This window comes from Cuculus canorus, chromosome 1, assembly GCF_017976375.1.
Source record: "Cuculus canorus isolate bCucCan1 chromosome 1, bCucCan1.pri, whole genome shotgun sequence".
Taxonomy (NCBI): domain Eukaryota; kingdom Metazoa; phylum Chordata; class Aves; order Cuculiformes; family Cuculidae; genus Cuculus; species Cuculus canorus.
In genome coordinates, this window is record NC_071401.1 from 88,109,826 (window position 1) to 88,128,325 (window position 18,500).

General features: G+C 34.5%; 1 protein-coding gene across 1 annotated transcript in view; it reads right to left on the reverse strand.

The window, feature by feature from the left end:
• The window catches only part of CFAP47 (cilia and flagella associated protein 47), a 296,277-nt gene that overhangs the window by 265,117 nt on the left and 12,660 nt on the right, over nt 1–18,500 (reverse strand). Inside the window, exons 10-22 of the mRNA XM_054060306.1 lie at nt 17,619–17,811; nt 15,348–15,561; nt 14,812–14,964; nt 13,135–13,324; nt 12,933–13,029; nt 11,573–11,789; nt 10,570–10,814; nt 9,445–9,575; nt 8,435–8,557; nt 6,915–7,046; nt 5,552–5,629; nt 4,851–4,995; nt 3,798–3,892 (exon numbers count right to left, since the gene is read on the reverse strand). Of these exons, the coding sequence (XP_053916281.1) occupies nt 3,798–3,892; nt 4,851–4,995; nt 5,552–5,629; nt 6,915–7,046; nt 8,435–8,557; nt 9,445–9,575; nt 10,570–10,814; nt 11,573–11,789; nt 12,933–13,029; nt 13,135–13,324; nt 14,812–14,964; nt 15,348–15,561; nt 17,619–17,811 (2,013 nt within the window). The remainder of the gene's footprint in view (nt 1–3,797; nt 3,893–4,850; nt 4,996–5,551; nt 5,630–6,914; nt 7,047–8,434; nt 8,558–9,444; nt 9,576–10,569; nt 10,815–11,572; nt 11,790–12,932; nt 13,030–13,134; nt 13,325–14,811; nt 14,965–15,347; nt 15,562–17,618; nt 17,812–18,500) is intronic.

Genomic DNA, 18,500 nt, shown 5'->3' on the forward strand with positions numbered 1-18,500 from the left:
TGTTCAGAAAATGGTGATGAGATCAGAGAAACAGCTGTTCAAGTGCAGGGGCAGGAAATAGCACTTGCAACCATGAAACTTTAACAGGGGAAGCTCAATATGCAGAGAAGATTAGAGTTTTTTCAAGACTGGAAAGTCAGGAAAGAGAAGGAAGAAATCTGGTGAGAATACGGGGAAATCTGTATAAGCTAGAATGACAAAGAACTCAGATCTAATAGGGAACGTTTTAAGAATCAGTGACTGCTGACAGTTTCTGATCCCAATAAAAGATGCTTGAACCTGGACCACTTTCCTAACAGAAATGTTTTAGGTTTTTTTTATTCTGCTTTACAGGAGTCAAATTAAAGAAAAGTTACAGCATCGTAGGGGGTATATATACTTCTAGATGCTTCCTTTCGTTATCCCACACTGGGCAACACATTCAGTTTCCAAAGTTAACTTTATTTAACATTTGTCAGTACTATTACTGCGAGCTATCAGTGCTGCACTAACTATCAGTGATGTTTAACTTCTGACCACCAGTGAGTTAGAAGTGTATTTGGGCAGGCAGGCAGTAACATACTTGGAGCAGAAGAGAGGAACAGAACAGCACCAAAGACAAAGAGAGACAGAAGGACTGTGAGAATGCGAAGAGTAAAGGAAACTGAAATAAAGACATACAATTAAAGCTGTCTTTATTAGTCGGATAAGAGGTATAAGGTGCCCCAGAAGCCAAGAAAACCTCTTTTTTGAAGTTCTTTATTCACCTGCTTCTGAATTAAGTTGTTCTGTTTGCCAAAAATTATTCTGAAGACTGGAAAAACACTTAGACCCAGAGTTTGAAAAAATAAAAATGGATGCCATCAGAAAACCCAGAAAATCAATAGATGCAATGTATTCTACAGACCTGTCCCCAAGAGAAACAGTGACAAAAAAGATCCAGTCAAATGCAAGAAATTTTTTTTTTTTTTTCCCAAAAATTTTTAACATAATTAAAGCAGACTGCTAGCTGGTATAACCTTGTCTTCACTTAGGTTACGATATCACCAGTATGAAATGACAGTTGGGGAGTGCTCATCAATAACGAACAGTAATACTGAACAGTAGTTCAGACGACAAATGAAATTAAACATAAAGAACCATCTGCTATTTCAGCAGTCTTCAGAAATATTATTTACTTAATCACTCAAATTTACAGCAGTGTCAGTAGCAACATTTCTCTTCTTAATACTCCCTGCAACTTTACAAGGAAAGAAAATAGTAACAGAAATAGAACTCAATTGTTACAATGGGAAATAGAGTACTAGGAGACAAATAAACCCCCTAGTTCAATGGTTGGGGGTTGGAGGAGAAGCATTTAAGATTTTAGAAAGCTGGTATTTCACTAGTCTGTAATGGGGTTGACTGCCCTTTCAATACACTCTTTTCCACCACAATGGAGAAAAAAGGATCGCTTTGTACAGTAGCACTATCACCAGAGAAATCCAACATCATAAGTAAGAACAGAGCTGTCAGAGTTCAGTTTATGGCTTCCATCAGTTCATATGTGGTTTATATCTTGTAAGTAATTCAGGCTTTTAGTTGCTAAGATTAAAGGAAAAAAAATAAATTAAAGCTGAATCGACAGTGTAGATTAGAAATATCTTTTTCAAACACTCAACAAGACTTAAGTAAATAGGTTTATGAAAATAAATTGAAATTGTGGCCTTGGAATTTAAACTACTGTTAAATGTTATACATAGTACATAACCTCGTATCATCCATAAAACAGTGTTGCTAGATCCTCTTTTAGCATTTCTAGACCTTATTTATAATTTTTAAATTAGCACATTTGTGGCATTCTATTTTTATAGAACTCCTAATTGAATTTTCTGTATAGATGTTGAAGAAAAAAAAATTAAAAAAATTAAACAGTAGCTTAACTAAGCTAAAATATTAGTTGTACCATCACTACATTGTTCCCATCTAATCCACACACAGATCAAACTCCTGAAATACAAGTATATTCTATTCCAAAGTAATCAGATGATATAAAATGAAAAACAGAAAAGATTGGGAACTTGGGAGATTTGGAAGGTTCTTACACAAAAGCATTACAATTTTAGTAGCCATTTACTCTCCCTGTACTCTCTCTGTTTAGTGTTATATCTATGGCTTATTAGAAGATAACTGGCAGTTACAAAGTAGTATATTATTTCTTATTTCTATTGACAATCTTTCTATTAGAATAAAAAATTTAAGATATTCTTGGATACCAAAAAATATTCTTTAAGAGAATGCTGTTACAACAGGTTGCTTTTGTAACTGAAATATGCATCTCTCAGGACTTTACTGGTAATGAAATTCAAAACTAATTAAGTTTCAAAGCTTGGCCATAAAAACAGTAATAATATATACCTACTCACTAAACTTTCAGCTTTTTCCCCATATTTGTTTTACATTGCTCTACACTATTTTATGTACTTCTTTTTATTTATAAGGAAGTTAGCCTTGCCACATTTTAAGCCAAAGATCTATATTCCTCTGTATTAGATATTGGTTAACTGGTTTAAATTTCACACTTGGCAAGAGACAGCCACTAAGAAGTACTGTTATAATTACTAAAAGCCTTAATACTGCCCTTAGTAGGGCCAGAATTTCACCTTTGGAGCAACAACATGCTGACTGAATACATACTTTGCTAGCACCGTATCAAGTCTAAATCTGATCACCTTGCTTATGAGAATGTCACATAGACAGTGTCAACATACGACATCTACAGCTTCTCCCCTGCTATGCTATAGGAGGAAATTAATCTGGTTTGAAAGAGTTCATTTTTTATGAATCTATTGACTCATGTTCTGTAAGGAAAAATCATCTCGGAGTAGTGGAAGTGCTGTAAGTTCACACCATCAGTTATTTCACAATAGCTTCCACGGCTGCACAGAATATAAACTGACAGTAATAAGAGGTTTGTGTTATCAGACACAGCCTTTAATGTGCAAATATTATTTGAGGAATACTTTGAACAAAGGTATTCCATTTTATTTAAAAACTAAAGCACTGGGAAGAGGGGTGGGAGTGAAGTGAAAAGAGTAATTTTTTTACCCTTCCAAAATGCATTGTCTCTGATACTCCTTTATTATTTTATTTTAGGTAAAAATGCAGGTAATGCAACAGGTTTATGCTGTAGAAGTGGTCCCCAGCTGCTTGATCTGAAGCTGGTTCATAAAATCAAAGACCTAGTTTTCTTTGAGTATGTTGTTCTCCGAATAAATGGAAAATCCAAACCCTCCATTTCCAAAGCACTGCTCAATATGTCTAGATTAAGACTTTGCTATAGCATTCTCTATTGACGCCTACTGCCAATAAAATGTGGTTTTCCTGATGTAAAACTGACCCATAAAGTCTCATATCTTCAATTTATACCTCAATCAGAAAGCAACTTTGCCAATCTTTATGACACATAAAACTCCTCTACTTTTGCAGTCCCTTGGTCATCTGAGAGCTAAAGCACAAACAGCTGCAAAACAAAAATGACTGCCAGTTTGTTAAATGATTTAATGAATGTGTGCTAGGAAGTCTAAACTTGTGTTTATACCTCTTCCATTTTTAAGCCATAAAGAATGCGTGTTTTATTTGTGTATGCAAACATTTAAGGAGAGCAGCAAAAGTTATATAAAGGTTATTCTATAGCCTGTTTTCTTAAGAATTGGATTGCTGTTATAAAAGCATTGCACACACTAAAATGTACATCAAATGTCCTTCTTCTTTCACCATAGAAATATCACAGATCGCGATTTCAATTCAGGATAATCACAACTGCCCCATAAACCTACCTTCTTTGGCACGAAGGACAACAAGCATTGCAAAGCTGACTTTCCCTTTAAGTTGACAGAATACAAATAAGGATTTGAAGAACAGCAATTGACCACTGTCAAACAAAATTCAGAATCAAATTACAGATGTTATTACATTAAATATTAACTTTGTAACAATTGTAGTACTTCAAAGTGATTTCCAACGTACAGTACCTAGATACTGGTATGGTAAATATTTCTCAAAGTTACAAATAGATATAGTTTTTCTCATAAGGATTCTGGGGGTAATTTTGAGAAGTGTTCATCACCAGCAACTTTCATTTACGTTACTGATTTGGGAGAACACAATATTTCATAAAAAGACCTCACTGTCATTTTTGTCATCATCCACATATAATACTACATTAAGATACAACTAAATATTCTAATACTGTCTTGAAAAAGAAAACATCCTGAAAGCTTTCAGGGACACAAGACCGTACAAGCAGAGCTGCAAAATTCTCTCATGAATACAGATGCTGGAACAGCAAAGGAGATGCCAGGACTGAAGTAGAAAAGGAAACAGCAATAAGTGAAGGGTAAGAATCTGTACTAGTTCTATCAAGAAGCAAAGAATAGCAGCCTAATTCCATATATTGCCTCAATCTCATTGTGTTTTGAGTATCATGCAAAACAGATGTCATGCAGACATCCTCTATCACGAGGAAAAGGGAAGTCCAGACTCTTGCACTGATGATGAACTAACTGAAGGGTAAAAATTGCCAGGAAAGCGGCAAAAAGTCCATGAACAGGGAAAGAGAATAGTTGTTTGACCTTGGTTGGTTGGGTTTTTTAATTGTTTATCTATTTATTTATTTATTTTAACTAGTGAGAGGGTATTAATAAAAATGTTAGCATACCCGAGTAACTATGGAGGAAAAAAAAACACTAATTTAAATTTAATAGCATTTTTAAATTATTGCTTTAGGTTTTCTTACATCAGAAAATTTGTATACCAGAAATCGACAGATTTTCTTTGAGCATTATCCATTCTTCATCTAATGAAAATTGTGATATAGCAAAGGCAAGTACCTGAATGGTCATTAGTGTTCAATTTAAAATCCTTATGCTTAGAAAAATCAAACTCCACTCTGGTACATGCTTGTCCGTTGTTCTGCAGCAAAAAGGGAATTGATTTCATAGAACCAACATAAACGCCTTCAAAGTCAAATACTTCCTATAAGTTTAAAGAAAAAAAAAAAGAAAACTTGGGCCAAAGCACTGTGAAGTCAAGTTTATAATTGAAAAGAATATTAAAAATAAGCATGTTCAAAGATTCACAACTCATAACATAATAACAGTCTGTTAATCAATTGTCTTGCATAACCCTTATGTCTAAAATCTTTCCAGGATGCAAAATGCAACAGAATTCAACACATAAGTCCAGTTACACCATCAGGTAAGTTTTCATCATTCAGTAAACAGATCAGTGGATTTCTTTTCCCCTTATTGCTTCTTTTTCCTGCAACTACCTTAAAGAAATCCTCCTGCTTTTAACACACTTTTTCCAGACTGTCAAATTCAAAGCCTAAATCTGTCAGCTATCATTTATTGCAACTCTGATATGTACATTTACTTTTTAATTTGTCTTCCCAAGTTGTTCTCTTTGATAATTTCATCAGAAGACTATTATATGGGGAAAAAATGAAAAATATGAAGTAGAGGAGAGCCACTTTGACACCTATAAAAAGCAAAACACTATCAATCAGCTGCTGTAATTTCTTCATACTTACCACATCAATGTTTATTTCAGGGATCTCTACAAATCCGTCAATCCTAAGCACTAGTACTCTTGAATTTCGTACTGCTACCTAAGTGAATGGACAACAGTGTGATTGTTCACAAGGTCATTTTAACATAACTACTCCACCAAATCTGGCATAATAACATGAAAAACAAGCTTTTTTTAAAAAAAAAAGTAAACAAAAACAACTAACCTTCCCCACATATATAGACTTCAGAGAGACATTCAGTATAATTTGTAATAAAAATATGAAAATAACTCTACCCTTATAATATAATGCATTTTTATTATCAAAATATAAAGAAGTAAAGAAAAGACCTTCATTTTCTAGAATATATAGAAAGAGAGCTTCCAGAAACATGTAGCTTCAAAGAAAAACCAATCATGCCTTTGTGGCATACCATGTAGGAGACAGTCATAGCCAGCAATGAAAAGAAAAAAAAAAACAAAAAAAACAAAAAAAAAACCAAAAAAGACCATTCTTTGGCAGACAAAAATAATGTTTTTGTTATCACTAGATAACAGGGGGCTGTATCACTAGACAGATCACTATCACCTAGTTCATTCACTAGAATGAACAGTTTCCTCCAACAAGAGAAAGCTTGATTGGATGGGTCAAGTCTATTCAATAGCTGTGAGGATTAGAAAGTATACTATTATAGAACACAAATCGCTTGACAGAGGTGCTAGTACTAAGTAGATAATATTTTTCTGAGCAATGCTATATCTATTTTTGAAATGGAAAAAAAGAAATGGATGCTAGGTTCAGCGAGCATAATGTAGGCAGCCAAAGAAGATGGAGAACACAGGATTAGAGTCAGAAAAAGTAGCAAAGGGCAACCCTATGGGGTTTCCTTTTGATTTTCTTTTTCTTCATTCTCACTTACCTGACAATGCACAAGTTCAAGAAGCAGAAAACAAAATAGGATTATTGCACTCCTATTATCGAATCAAATCTTAGAATCAAATCAAACCTATTAGTAAATCCATCTCTGCGATGACCACAAAAAAAAAAAAAGTGTCAAGAAACTAAAGACACTGGACCAGAAAAATTGCAGATGTCCACATGATCCTCTGAAGACTATCACAGGTTAGTTTTACAACTGGGCAATGGTATATTATGTATCAGCTTGAACTGAAGGACCGATTTGATACTTCAGAGCAGAACTGAGATAAAATAACAGAGCAGCTCACAGCGACCATCAACTGCTGTCGAAAACCTTTTTTCTTTTTCTTAAAAAGCATTAGAACATTAGAGATAAAAAACAAAAGATGATTAAATGTCCACACATCTCCGCACACCTCCACACAACATAAGACTCAAAATGCAAAGTTCTTCCAGTTTTGAATACCTCCACTCTTGTACTAAAACTCATTTTTGCATTTGGAGTGAAAGAGATTTGGAGATCAGCATGGCCTCCCACAGGTACCACGCCTTCAGAAGGGGTAATTGTCATTCCAGGCAGTGGGCTTGTATCAAGAACCTTCAAAGACAAACATCAAATATTAATGATACTTTAAAAGGTGATGGTATTGGGATGTTTTTTAAAAAATTACCAATATATCTATCATGAAAATTTTATATTCATCACGAAGAACCTTCATAACATATAATGCTAATTTGGACTTACGAGTTTACGGTAAAAATACAGGTAAACAAAATAAAATAAGATTCCTAAATGTGATGACTACCAGCTTCTACTATGAAACATTTTTTGCACACCAACAGTAAATTTCACATTCCTGTTTTCAGGTTGTTTCCATGAGTTATTAAAATGAAGACATGCTACCTAGCAAGTCTCCAGAATGTTCTTCAGACCTTTTCTAGGTGACAGATAAATTCATCACTTCTTTTTTGATGTTCACAGTAGGAAGATGGATTTGGGATCCTAATGCTGTAAAGTTCAGTAATAATACCAGGAGTAATACTTGGATTATCTACAATTAGTAAGGAAAAAAATAAAATTTGTTCTCTTCTAGTGCATTCCAAATGGATAATCTTTTAAAGCATAGCTACATAGGTGATAATTCCAGGATCAACCAGCCATTTCTTGGCTTATGAGTACTTGTGGAGGCTTAAGAGTTGGGTATGTTTGTTTGTCTTATAGATTATGCCGATTTTATTCTTTCGGGCCCATCCCCCAAGAGGGCAGTAATAATACTCATTATTACAATGCTCAGTTGATAAACAGAGAAATACACTACAAACCAACATAAATTAATCAAGTCTCTTAGTACCATACCGTAGAAAAAAAAATCTCCAGGTTTTAATGAGAAGTATTCTCCTTCACTAAGTAAATACAGCAAATTATTCTGTGATCAGGAGAACTAATGAGGTTAGGTTGTCTACCAATGCATGCATTATGCCTTTACCCACTTTGGCATCCACCTCTCATCTTTTATCCAATTCATACTATAGCCTATCTTCCTCTCAGTTTTCAGTCTAGCAAAGTAATCCCATTTGCTGTGACTTGCCTGGGTCTATGCATACACAGTTTGGGCAGCCAGTACGAACAGAATGACCAGCCAGTTTACTCTGTCCCTCAAACTATAAAATCATCCAGGCTGTAGCTGTTTTTCATAGCGCACATTAGGATGGGTGAAGAACCCTCAACACTGGTTCTTCATTAACCTTACAGAATCTTTCAGACCATTATCACTTTTCTGTCAGCCTATCTATCCATAAATCCCAACTTGACAGAAGGACAGAATACCTATTCACAGAAATCTTGTTTCTTTGGAAAACCAAACAAAAATTTAAGAAGTACATATCCAGTAACTGAAAACACAAAACTGTAAAATGATCCAATAAAATGAGCTCCTTTCTCCTCATGCCAAGAAATTACATATGTTAAAAATAATTTTAGCTTACTTGGTAGTACGCATGATTGTATCCTGTGTTTTGAAGAATAGCTGTGTTACAAGTAGATAAACCCAATGGACTATGATGAAACGGTATCTTTTGTTCCATAAACTGAACTTTAGTAGTACCAAGCTATAAAAACGAAGAGAAAACAAGCAGACTAAATAACATATTACTAAGTAAAAATAAATAATTCAGTCTAATTTCTTTTTCATTAGAAAGCGAACCAACATACTTGTAGAAATGCATAAATTAGAAGTATTCAAACAGACAAACACTGTTTAAATGTGAGACAAGATTTACTGAATGCAGTGAACTTCTCTACATTCAAAGCAAACAGGCACAACCACAGAGATATTTCTGGGTTGATTTCAAGACAAATAAAAATATTTTAATTAAATTATCAGCATGAGCTCCATGGTTTTTTTAAAACCCTAAATGTGAGATCAGTTCAAGATACATCAGTGATTTTAATAGCAGTGGAAATGCCAATATGCTAATTTACACACATCCTGGTTTACATATGGCAATTTCCGATGCTTCAAAAGAAGACGAAGTAAAGAAAAAATCTACTGGAAGCGGACGCGGGGGAGGGGGTATGGGAAGGAATGAAAGAGAAAGCGGTCAACAGGAAGGGAGAAGTTTTCTTGGCTCCCAAAATGGAAGTTTTAGAACACACAGCCTGTTAAATACAGTGGGGAAAAAAAAAAGAAGAAAAGAAGTCTGTATCCTTCACACTCACTGGCATGTAACATAAGATAGAAAATGATTAACCTAAGCTGAATTTCACCATTCAGAAGATTATCTAGAACGTCACTCTTCAAATTATAAAATACTGAGTTCAAATAACAATTCAAAACTACATTTCAACCTGTTGTTACCCTGAAGCTCTGAAACACACCTTCCCATACACACCTTTATTTTTATCCCTTACATATAAAGAAATATCGTAACATCTCTCAGTCTTGTTTAAAATAATGCATATTTTGCTTTTCTAAATCTGCTGTATGAATTCTTACCTTCACAAAACATTTCAACTTAACTGTGTTTCCTTTACGCACACACAAGTTGAATTCTCCTGCCTCTGGAGAGCTGAACCCTGGTTGCCAAATAACTTCACACTCCAGATCACTATAGGCCTCCACAAAGCCTAAATAATTAGTTATAGCACGCAGAGGTACAATTAGAAAATTGCATTGCATAACGAGAAATAACATAAGCACATTAAAGTGAAATGACTTTCTATTACTGAAGACTAAGCCTACATTTCAAAGGTATTTATCAGTATGCTGAATTAATTAAAATTTGTTTCTGAATTCCCATGACAATTGCATGATCTGCTCATTAGTATCCTGCAGTAAAACACACTGAGTTCACTGCTATTTTTTAGCCATATTAGTCAAATAATCAGCATTTTAAAAAATAAAGGAACAGACTGTCCTTCTTGTAGAGTAATAACTGTGGGAAATACCATACACATTTTCTAGCTTGCAATTAAGTCTGAATCTGTATCAGCATAAATATCTTTTCTCACGAATCAGAGCACATCAACCTCCTGATCCAGCCAAATCTTGTTTGGACTGTGTAATGCCAATTCAGTTAGCAGTTAGTTCTTTAATAATGGAGCTCCAACGTACTCCTGCAGAATGTTTTCTTTCAAAGAAAAGAAGATAAAAGCTAATGTCTCACACAGTTCTAATATTGATCCATAATGCAAGTGAAAACTAATCCCAGACTGAATTCCATTTGTGACTCAGACTGTCTACATCAACTTCTTAGCAGCTTCGTTCACACACTGCTTTTGGAAAGTTTCCTGTCCTTATGAGCTGTACGGTATTGCTAACTACCATTAAATAGCTGCCTCAGTTTTAAAATACCAGCAATCTGTGCTGAGTAAAATGTTTATGTAAGGGCTGCTGGCTGGATACAGTAACAAAAAACTGGACAGAACACGCCCTTAGGGTAGGGCTTATAGAGGGAGAGCTACGGTATTAATTAACGCTCTGATCCGATACTACTTTTGGGTGAACATCAATATACCTCTAATCTAAAAAGTATAGTTTATAGCATCAGCTGAATGTTTATCTTATTTAACATTATTGACATTTAAGATACATAGCAAGACACTGTACTGTATAGCATACCTTTGACCGGCTCTATAGAAAATACAGTTCCTCTATCTGTAGCTATAGGCTTCCAAGTAAACTCAGCAGGATGGTTTCTGGGGTTGCATATACTGACAGTTGTTCTAAATTCTGTCCCTGCTAGGTAGCCACGAATAGGATTTAAAATCACTTCCTCTGCAGACAGCTGAAGTTCAACAGACACTGCTTTTGCAACAACCAGCACATGCCCAGAGTGTTGGTTGTTTATTGTGTAAGTGAAAGACCTGTAACATAAAAATACATATTTTCAATATTTTTATGTATTTATGTTGTAGTTGGAGTAAAGTTTGTGTGATATAATAATTAGCATGAAAATCCTTTCAGACTGACAAGACAAAGCAATTTGTAATTGTTTTGCATACAACTAAAATCATGTCAAAAGTAAAGATCACCCCAAAGGATGATCAGTCTCATACAGTCATTTCAACAACATAAGTAAAGTGAAATTCCACCACCATAACAGAAAGCCAGAAAGCAGTTTGCCTATATATTTACCCAGGAGCTGTATCAAAAGATCTCAGCATAGCTGCAGTGATGCAACACTGTGCGAGAATGAGAAGGGACAACTCTCTGTGGGGACAACTCTCCGTGGGGAGCCATTAGAGCTAGTGTTAGGCTTAGAGCTGTCCTGTGTAGAGTCGTTCCCACGGAAAATTGTCCTAGACCCTGCTGGATAAGGCACATTATTTCCCATAAAATTTCTCCTAATAATTACACTGTAATAGCAAAACAGTTTCTTCTATATGCCTATGGCTATATCGGCTTTTGACAGGACAGTTTGTTACATTTTTTAAAACCCTAAGAAATATTACTACACTAGCAGAACTATGCAACATAAAACTGCATTATTGCAATATCACTCCAAAACAGTGTATACCATTAGTACTTACGATAATTACACTGACTTTACACCTGTCATGAGTTTCTGTATTCTATTACTGCAAGCAAAATACGCAAATCAAGATAAATATAAATACGCTACCTTTTAAACATTCCAAGAGTGTTTGGCTCAAACACAACTGGAATATGAGTCTTTGTAAGAGGAGGCACCACCTGAGACAATGGACTTGTCTGCTGTAATTCATCAATTTCCATCTCAATTTGTATCCATATGTGAACTAACAAGTTATTGATGATGTGCAGTTTTCTGGCTGTTGTAGAATTCAAACAAACATCACCAAAATCCATAGTAGAGGGACCTAGAATACATAACAACATTAAAATGTAAAAGATAATGTAAGGAAGAATAACTACTAAAATATGATTAAAATACTTCAGTTCCTGAAATTACAGAGTTAGTCTGCTAGAACAATCCTGTAGCAATAAAATTTAGAATATCATGCACATTCTGTGAATTTTTTCAGTAGTACAACTCAGAAGCCAGCACCAACATGTATTTTTGAATTCTTAGTCAGCTAATAGAATAGGAAAAGCAATGTGCTAATTACCAAAGGCATTATTAATTATCATAAATACTTCTTTTTATTAATCAGGTATTTAAATGGCTAGACAACCAGCAATTCACTGAGAGTTTACATACTTAACCTCTTTACTTGGTCCCTGATGTGTGACCATTTGGTTTAACAACTCATGTAATTTGATAATGACAGAATTGTCATTACTTTATTTACTGGTATCACAAGTTTTTATGCTGGTCTGCAATTGCAGTGTTTGTGGCACTGATCAAATATCTCACAAAATAGTATTTCTTTGTATTAATGTTTATCTTATTTTACCTTTCCCCAAGTGTAACACTTGGGGAAACAACACTACTCAAGTTCCAGCTTGAACTGGAAAATAAAAAAAAAGCCCAGAAATAATTAAAATTTTCACTTTACTGCTAAATAATCTTAATGAACAAAAACTGACATTGAAATAGACCAGTTTATGACTCTGATCCCAGAGCATTCCACTGAAGTTAGTTTGAAGGAGAATCCTGAAGAAGTTTTACTTTTTTGGGGTATTACTGTTCACTGCTAATTCCCAGAAACATTCTAAACACTTTCATGAATTTTGCCAACACTAATGCCAGTCCAGACACTGTCTAATAACAAGGCATAAGGGTATGAGCAGCCTCATACTATGCTGCATTAATTTCTCTATAACAGACTGCAATATGAGCAGTCTTTAAAGAGCTCTCCTTTTATATGTTCATAGCTAATCATATCTCAGTATTTTATAGAGTACAAAGCTTTAGTTAAATACTACTGTAGATATCAAGCTGCCACCAAATTAAGCTATTTTCTACTTAAGGCGAACAATTATGAACATAAGCCAGGTTACTATATATAATTGTTTTTATAACAACTATACAAATTTAGTAACCAAATTAAAAATCTTACCAATGAGTACTTGATGAAGCTGCTTGGATGTCAAAGTTAGACTACAATCTTCCTTCTCTTGAGTAGAAGATGGCACAGCATTAAGCCCATTCCAAATCTGTAATAAACACAAGATATATTCTCAGAGCAGGATCAAAATTCTTACGCTTTTCTATATGATAAACACATTATGCTTACATTAGTATTCAAGCATTTAACTTACTTCTTTGATTGAAGATTTAGAACCCATTGCTGCCAATTTCCGACTAGTTAACAGGCAATTCTCATCTGAAGGAAGCATTTCAAACTCCACCTTCTCCTTGTGAAAATCTGTGACTGAGATCTTTGGTGACATGAGCCCTTCAGCTGGTTTAAGGCCTATGCTCACAGAATTGTTATAAATATTAAACTGCCTATAGGGGAGGGGGGAAAAATAGTATTGAAATCTAAAACTTTAAGGATTCCATGTTCTACATGTTAAACTAATTAAGATTTTTAAACAAATAATATTTTCAATTAACAGATAATAATATTTTCAATTGGAATATTTCACTAGTAAAAAAACTCAAGCACAGAAAATACCTTGAAAATTTTTTAGTGTATTTTTCAGGCAAAGATTAACATCCATTGTGCATTTGTGGCAATTGCTTAGATAAACAGGTTGCAAGCATTATATCTACCAAAATATTATATCATCTCTAACATACATCTTAAAGAATGACTGAGTTGCAAAGTCAAGCACTTAATAGCTAGCAAATGCCAGCATTACCAAGGACCCTTTAATTGCATATGTCTGAACTGGACCAATTATAGCCTGATTTTCAGAGCAATGAACTGTTCTTGGTCGAAGTTCAACTCCAATCAATCAAATTCACCTGCAACCAAGAAACTTCCAGAGATCTTACATAGATGTTTTGTATGAAAATCAGAAACTGTTTATATGTTTGACAGTAACAGTGAAATTTATCTGAAAACTGTGACATTTTCCTTTCTGTTCTTCCTCTTCACACAATATACCTTGAATATATGCATTACAGTTATACAAACAGCATTACACAATACCAACTCCTTTCAAGAAAACTATATATCATGTGCACATAAAAATGAAATAAATCCAGCTCTGCAGGCCTTGTCTGAATCATGATGTATACATATACAGAGCAAGACAAAGTGAGATTACAAGAATAATCCACTGGCATTATTAATTTTTAAATACAGGCCTTGCAAATTGAACATCCTTAAGGTATAATTTTTCTTGCTTTAGAGGCTTCACAGGCTTTTATTAGTTTAATAAAGCTTTTTAAAGCAGCAGAGCTGTCAGTTCTGCTTTTCTGTGGTTTTGCTGCACAGCATACTGGCCAAGTACACAAACCCATGAAGTGAGAATTTACTATAAGGCTAGGAGACCAATACAATCCTTTACTCTTACCTGCTTCACTCCACAAATTATATCATAATTTACACACTGAATCCATCACTTTGGGTAAGCTAGACATACTAGCTGGAAATACATACAATTTATTAAACAAAAAGAAGAAGAGAGAATCCAACACAATCAATGTAACGTTTTTCCTATTAAACATAACCAACTCTTCTTAAAACTTGTCATCTTATTTTAAGTTAATTCTAATTTCAAGTTCCATGCCTCTGTCTCTACATTCTACCCAGAAAGTGATCTCTAAGTGTCTAAGTGAATATTTGTATAAAAAGTGGTTTGAATGCATTATAAGTGAAGGACCCAAGACAATAAGCCTTTGAGCACAGGACAATTTTAGGTGTATGATTTGTGCCACTAAGTTAATTCTGCATACATATATATATAGATAGATATACACACACATATACACGTATTTTTCATATGAGCCGAAAATATTTATTTATCCTTTAAACAAAGTCTTACCTAGAGGCACCTCTCTGCAAACGATGCCATCTTAAACTAGAGATGAAGTCTGTGTAGTATTCTTTATGTGCTTCTTTTGACAGTCGTTCACTGTCAGTATAAGTAAACTCCGGATCTATATAATTGTATCTGTCAGTCTTTGTGAAAATAGTCCTATATATTTGAAGAGAATTGTAGTTTCACTACATGTGTAAAGCGATCCTGGGTCATGTTAGAATGAAAACATATTGATTTTGCTACATATATATTTCATTGCAAACACTTTATCACAGCTGATTATTAATATTGACCTTGTAAATGCAACCATAAAAATGAAATACTGAAACTGTAATAGCTACATTTGTAGTTTCACATAAGAAAAGCAACTCAAGAAATTTATGTGCAAGGGGCTCAAGGTCAAGTAGAATGCAATGAATTCTAAAGAACTTCCAGCCTGAAAAACAGCAGCAGTAAACTGTCATTTGAGTAACCAGTTTTGATCTACTATGCTATGTGCAAATGTGTGGTTTTAAAATTTATATTCACATAATTTTTACCTGTATGTTTTATTCCATTCACCAGGCCTAATGCTGGCTGCACGGTCATTAGGAAAAGCTGTAAGTGCATTACTCTTACAACTCCTGTTTATCTGGTGAGTATGAATTTTTGTTTGGGTTGATTTAAGTATTGCCACAGGTGCTGTATCAGTGCACTGTCCAGTGCCATCAGCTACAAACTGTCCAGTTTCATTGGAAATCATTGGTGTTATACCTTAAAATTCAAATAAAACAAGTTACCTACAGTTATACTAATACTTTTAAAATAAAAATCAAAGTATTAGAAAAATATTTCTTAATTTATACTGATTTATACCTGGCAGCACAACAATCAGCCACCTATCCCATTCCCATTATTCGGCCACCATTCTCATTATTGTACCCTACCCTGTTATCATCCCTGAGACAAGAGGAAAGAAGGTATTCAGAGCATACAAGCTGCCAACTGCCTTCCCTGGCCTAGATCACAAAGAAACACTGGAGCTCAAACCATTATCACTCAGTCCAACTGTAATGCTTTGCCTTGCACATGCACATGAACAAACACTCAAAGCTGCCTCTGTTACAACACTGTCCTCAGCGTCCTAAAGCTTGTCTTAAGGGCAGCAAACACAGGCATGATTTTTCACACATAACTCCCAAGCTATCTCAAGTAGAAAGAGAGCTCAGATCTTTTTCACTCTAGTTTTAGAAAAGTACATATAAAGGTGAAAGAAAAACTGTGACAAAAAACCAGGCCATGTGTTTGCTCACCTCTCCTACGTAAAGATAAATGTTTAAAAGAGCATTATAAATAAATAAATAAATCCATTCTTCAATTCCCTTCCTCTCTCACCTGCAAAAAAATTAATACATTAAACGTACTGGGTTTACCCACTATAGCCTTACTTTACTCTTCAATGGCTACAAAAATCACCAGATTTCCATTCTCCAAACTATAGAAGCAATTGTAAATTCCACTGCTGAGGGAAGCACAGTTTGTAAGAAGCTTCATTCCAATTTCTTCCCACCTCCACTGAATAGAGAGACAACCTACTTGTCTACAGAGACTCGAGAAGTGAACAGGAAGATACAGAACGCATCTATAGAAGGATGTGAAAAACCTCACTTTCTCCCCACACTTCACTGAAGCTTAAAACCAAAACACAGATATCAGCAGCCTTTAGAGCACAGATAGCCCTCATCACCTCTATAAACTTGCAAATAGGACAAGAATTGGGACATTAGTAGAGCAAAAGGTAGACAAGAGCATTTAGAAAAGCTGACAAAACTCGAATACTCTTGATCCACAGAAACATATTTTAATTATCCTGTTGAGGCAGAAAATCTGCAGGAGTACAGGATTTCAACAATAAAACCCAGAAACTGTGAAAATTTGGTTTCTCATCAATTCTTGACTGCCATAGAAATGCATTGAAATATATTCCTTAAAGTAGCAGGAATATCCAGTGGCTTAGCAACCATTCTGGTATTAGAAAGAACAGCACTATATTCTGAATTTCCAATTACTTCCTCTTTTTCCCACAAAGCTCTCTGAAAAAAAATGGATATCACCTTACTGTTTTTCATTATTGAGTACATCTTCCAGTGGACAGCAGTCAGTTAAGAAGTATTCAAGCTCCCATCCTTATCTAAACACAGAAACTAGCTGCACCACTCTACAGGACAGCCCTGTTGCACTGTACCATGTACCGCATATTTGATGCTAGAAAACCTATGTTTCCCAGGACTGGTTTTAAAATCCATTGACAGGCTTAGTCAAATCTACTATAAAGTGGTTGGCTGTGGGATATGTTAGGAATATGAGGAACAAATTAGAGTAATTATTGCATATCCTAAAAGATTCTTTATGCTGTCATAGAGTTCATAGGATAAGAACAGTCAATGGAAGTGGGTCAGGTAGCAGGCTGTATTAACTGGCAAATTCATCTGGCAGTAGTAACTTTCAACCAGTAAGGGATACCCTTTTATCTTTCCAACTTATTTCTGTGTTTTACCTCTCTATCTACTTCTGTTTTATGAAATGGAAATGATCATATGACAAAATTTATGCCTGAATAGTTCCATTTTTATTAAAATACAAAGGGGGTACCATTATTTTACCCATTGCTACTCTCATGGATATATGCCATACAACTGAGCATTCCCTCAGCTCCCAAAGAGATCTTATTTTTTAATAAACTAAAAATAGTAAAAAAATCCATTTTAAAGTATTAGAAATGTACTTTTAAAACATTTTATAATCATCACTTATAATTTTAGGCATCTTACCAGGATTAATTTTGAATATAATGTTTTTTCGCTTAGATTTGCACACACCAATAAAGCTCAAATATATTTGCTGAATGGATTTTGTCTTCAAAATTCGTAAACTTTTTTTTTCTAGTACTGTACCAATGATATCAACAACTTGCTTCACTTTAAATGTTCCTATTTGATGTGGAGAAAATGTAAATATCACATCCTGCAAAAGAAAAGTCATTATGAGATACATGAAGCAGAAAAGCTAGGAAAAGAGTTTTGTGTAACTTTCTGTTTGAGTCACTTCTCTCCATACTTACTTCCAAGATAGGGGTTCAAAATTGAGCTTTTAGAACTAGCCAACTGCCACACATAAATTTAGCAGTATAAGGAAATATAAAACTGCTTTGCACTAGAACACCACAAAGTCTCACTTCCTCATATCTGGGTCAGTTTTTTCTCTCGTGTGCCTGAGGCTGCATATTTGTGGAATTATAAACGCCTCCGCATTTGACTTAAATTTGTCAAAGTTTCTTCAATTAAAAACTATATTATGATGTTTGAGTATTTGTTATTACTAAAATAAATTAAAAGGATCTTACAAAGGTTTGAGTATATATCACTCTTATCAAGTCAGTAAAACACTAAAAAAAATTGAAGCCAGGAAAAGCCTAGGGTAAAGGTTCTTTAGTACTGCAATTATTTTTTTCCAAATTTAAAACTACACTTGTTGCTTCCTGGAGTACAGGAAAGAGCATTGAAAGACTCTACATAAGGAGAAAAAAATTCTATATTGGGCTGATGCTTAATATCATGGCTACTGAAACTGTATTTGTTCTGGTTTACTTTCAAGAAATTCCACAGCTGACTACTGGAAAGTCATCTGCATATCTACATATTCTAAGAGAAATT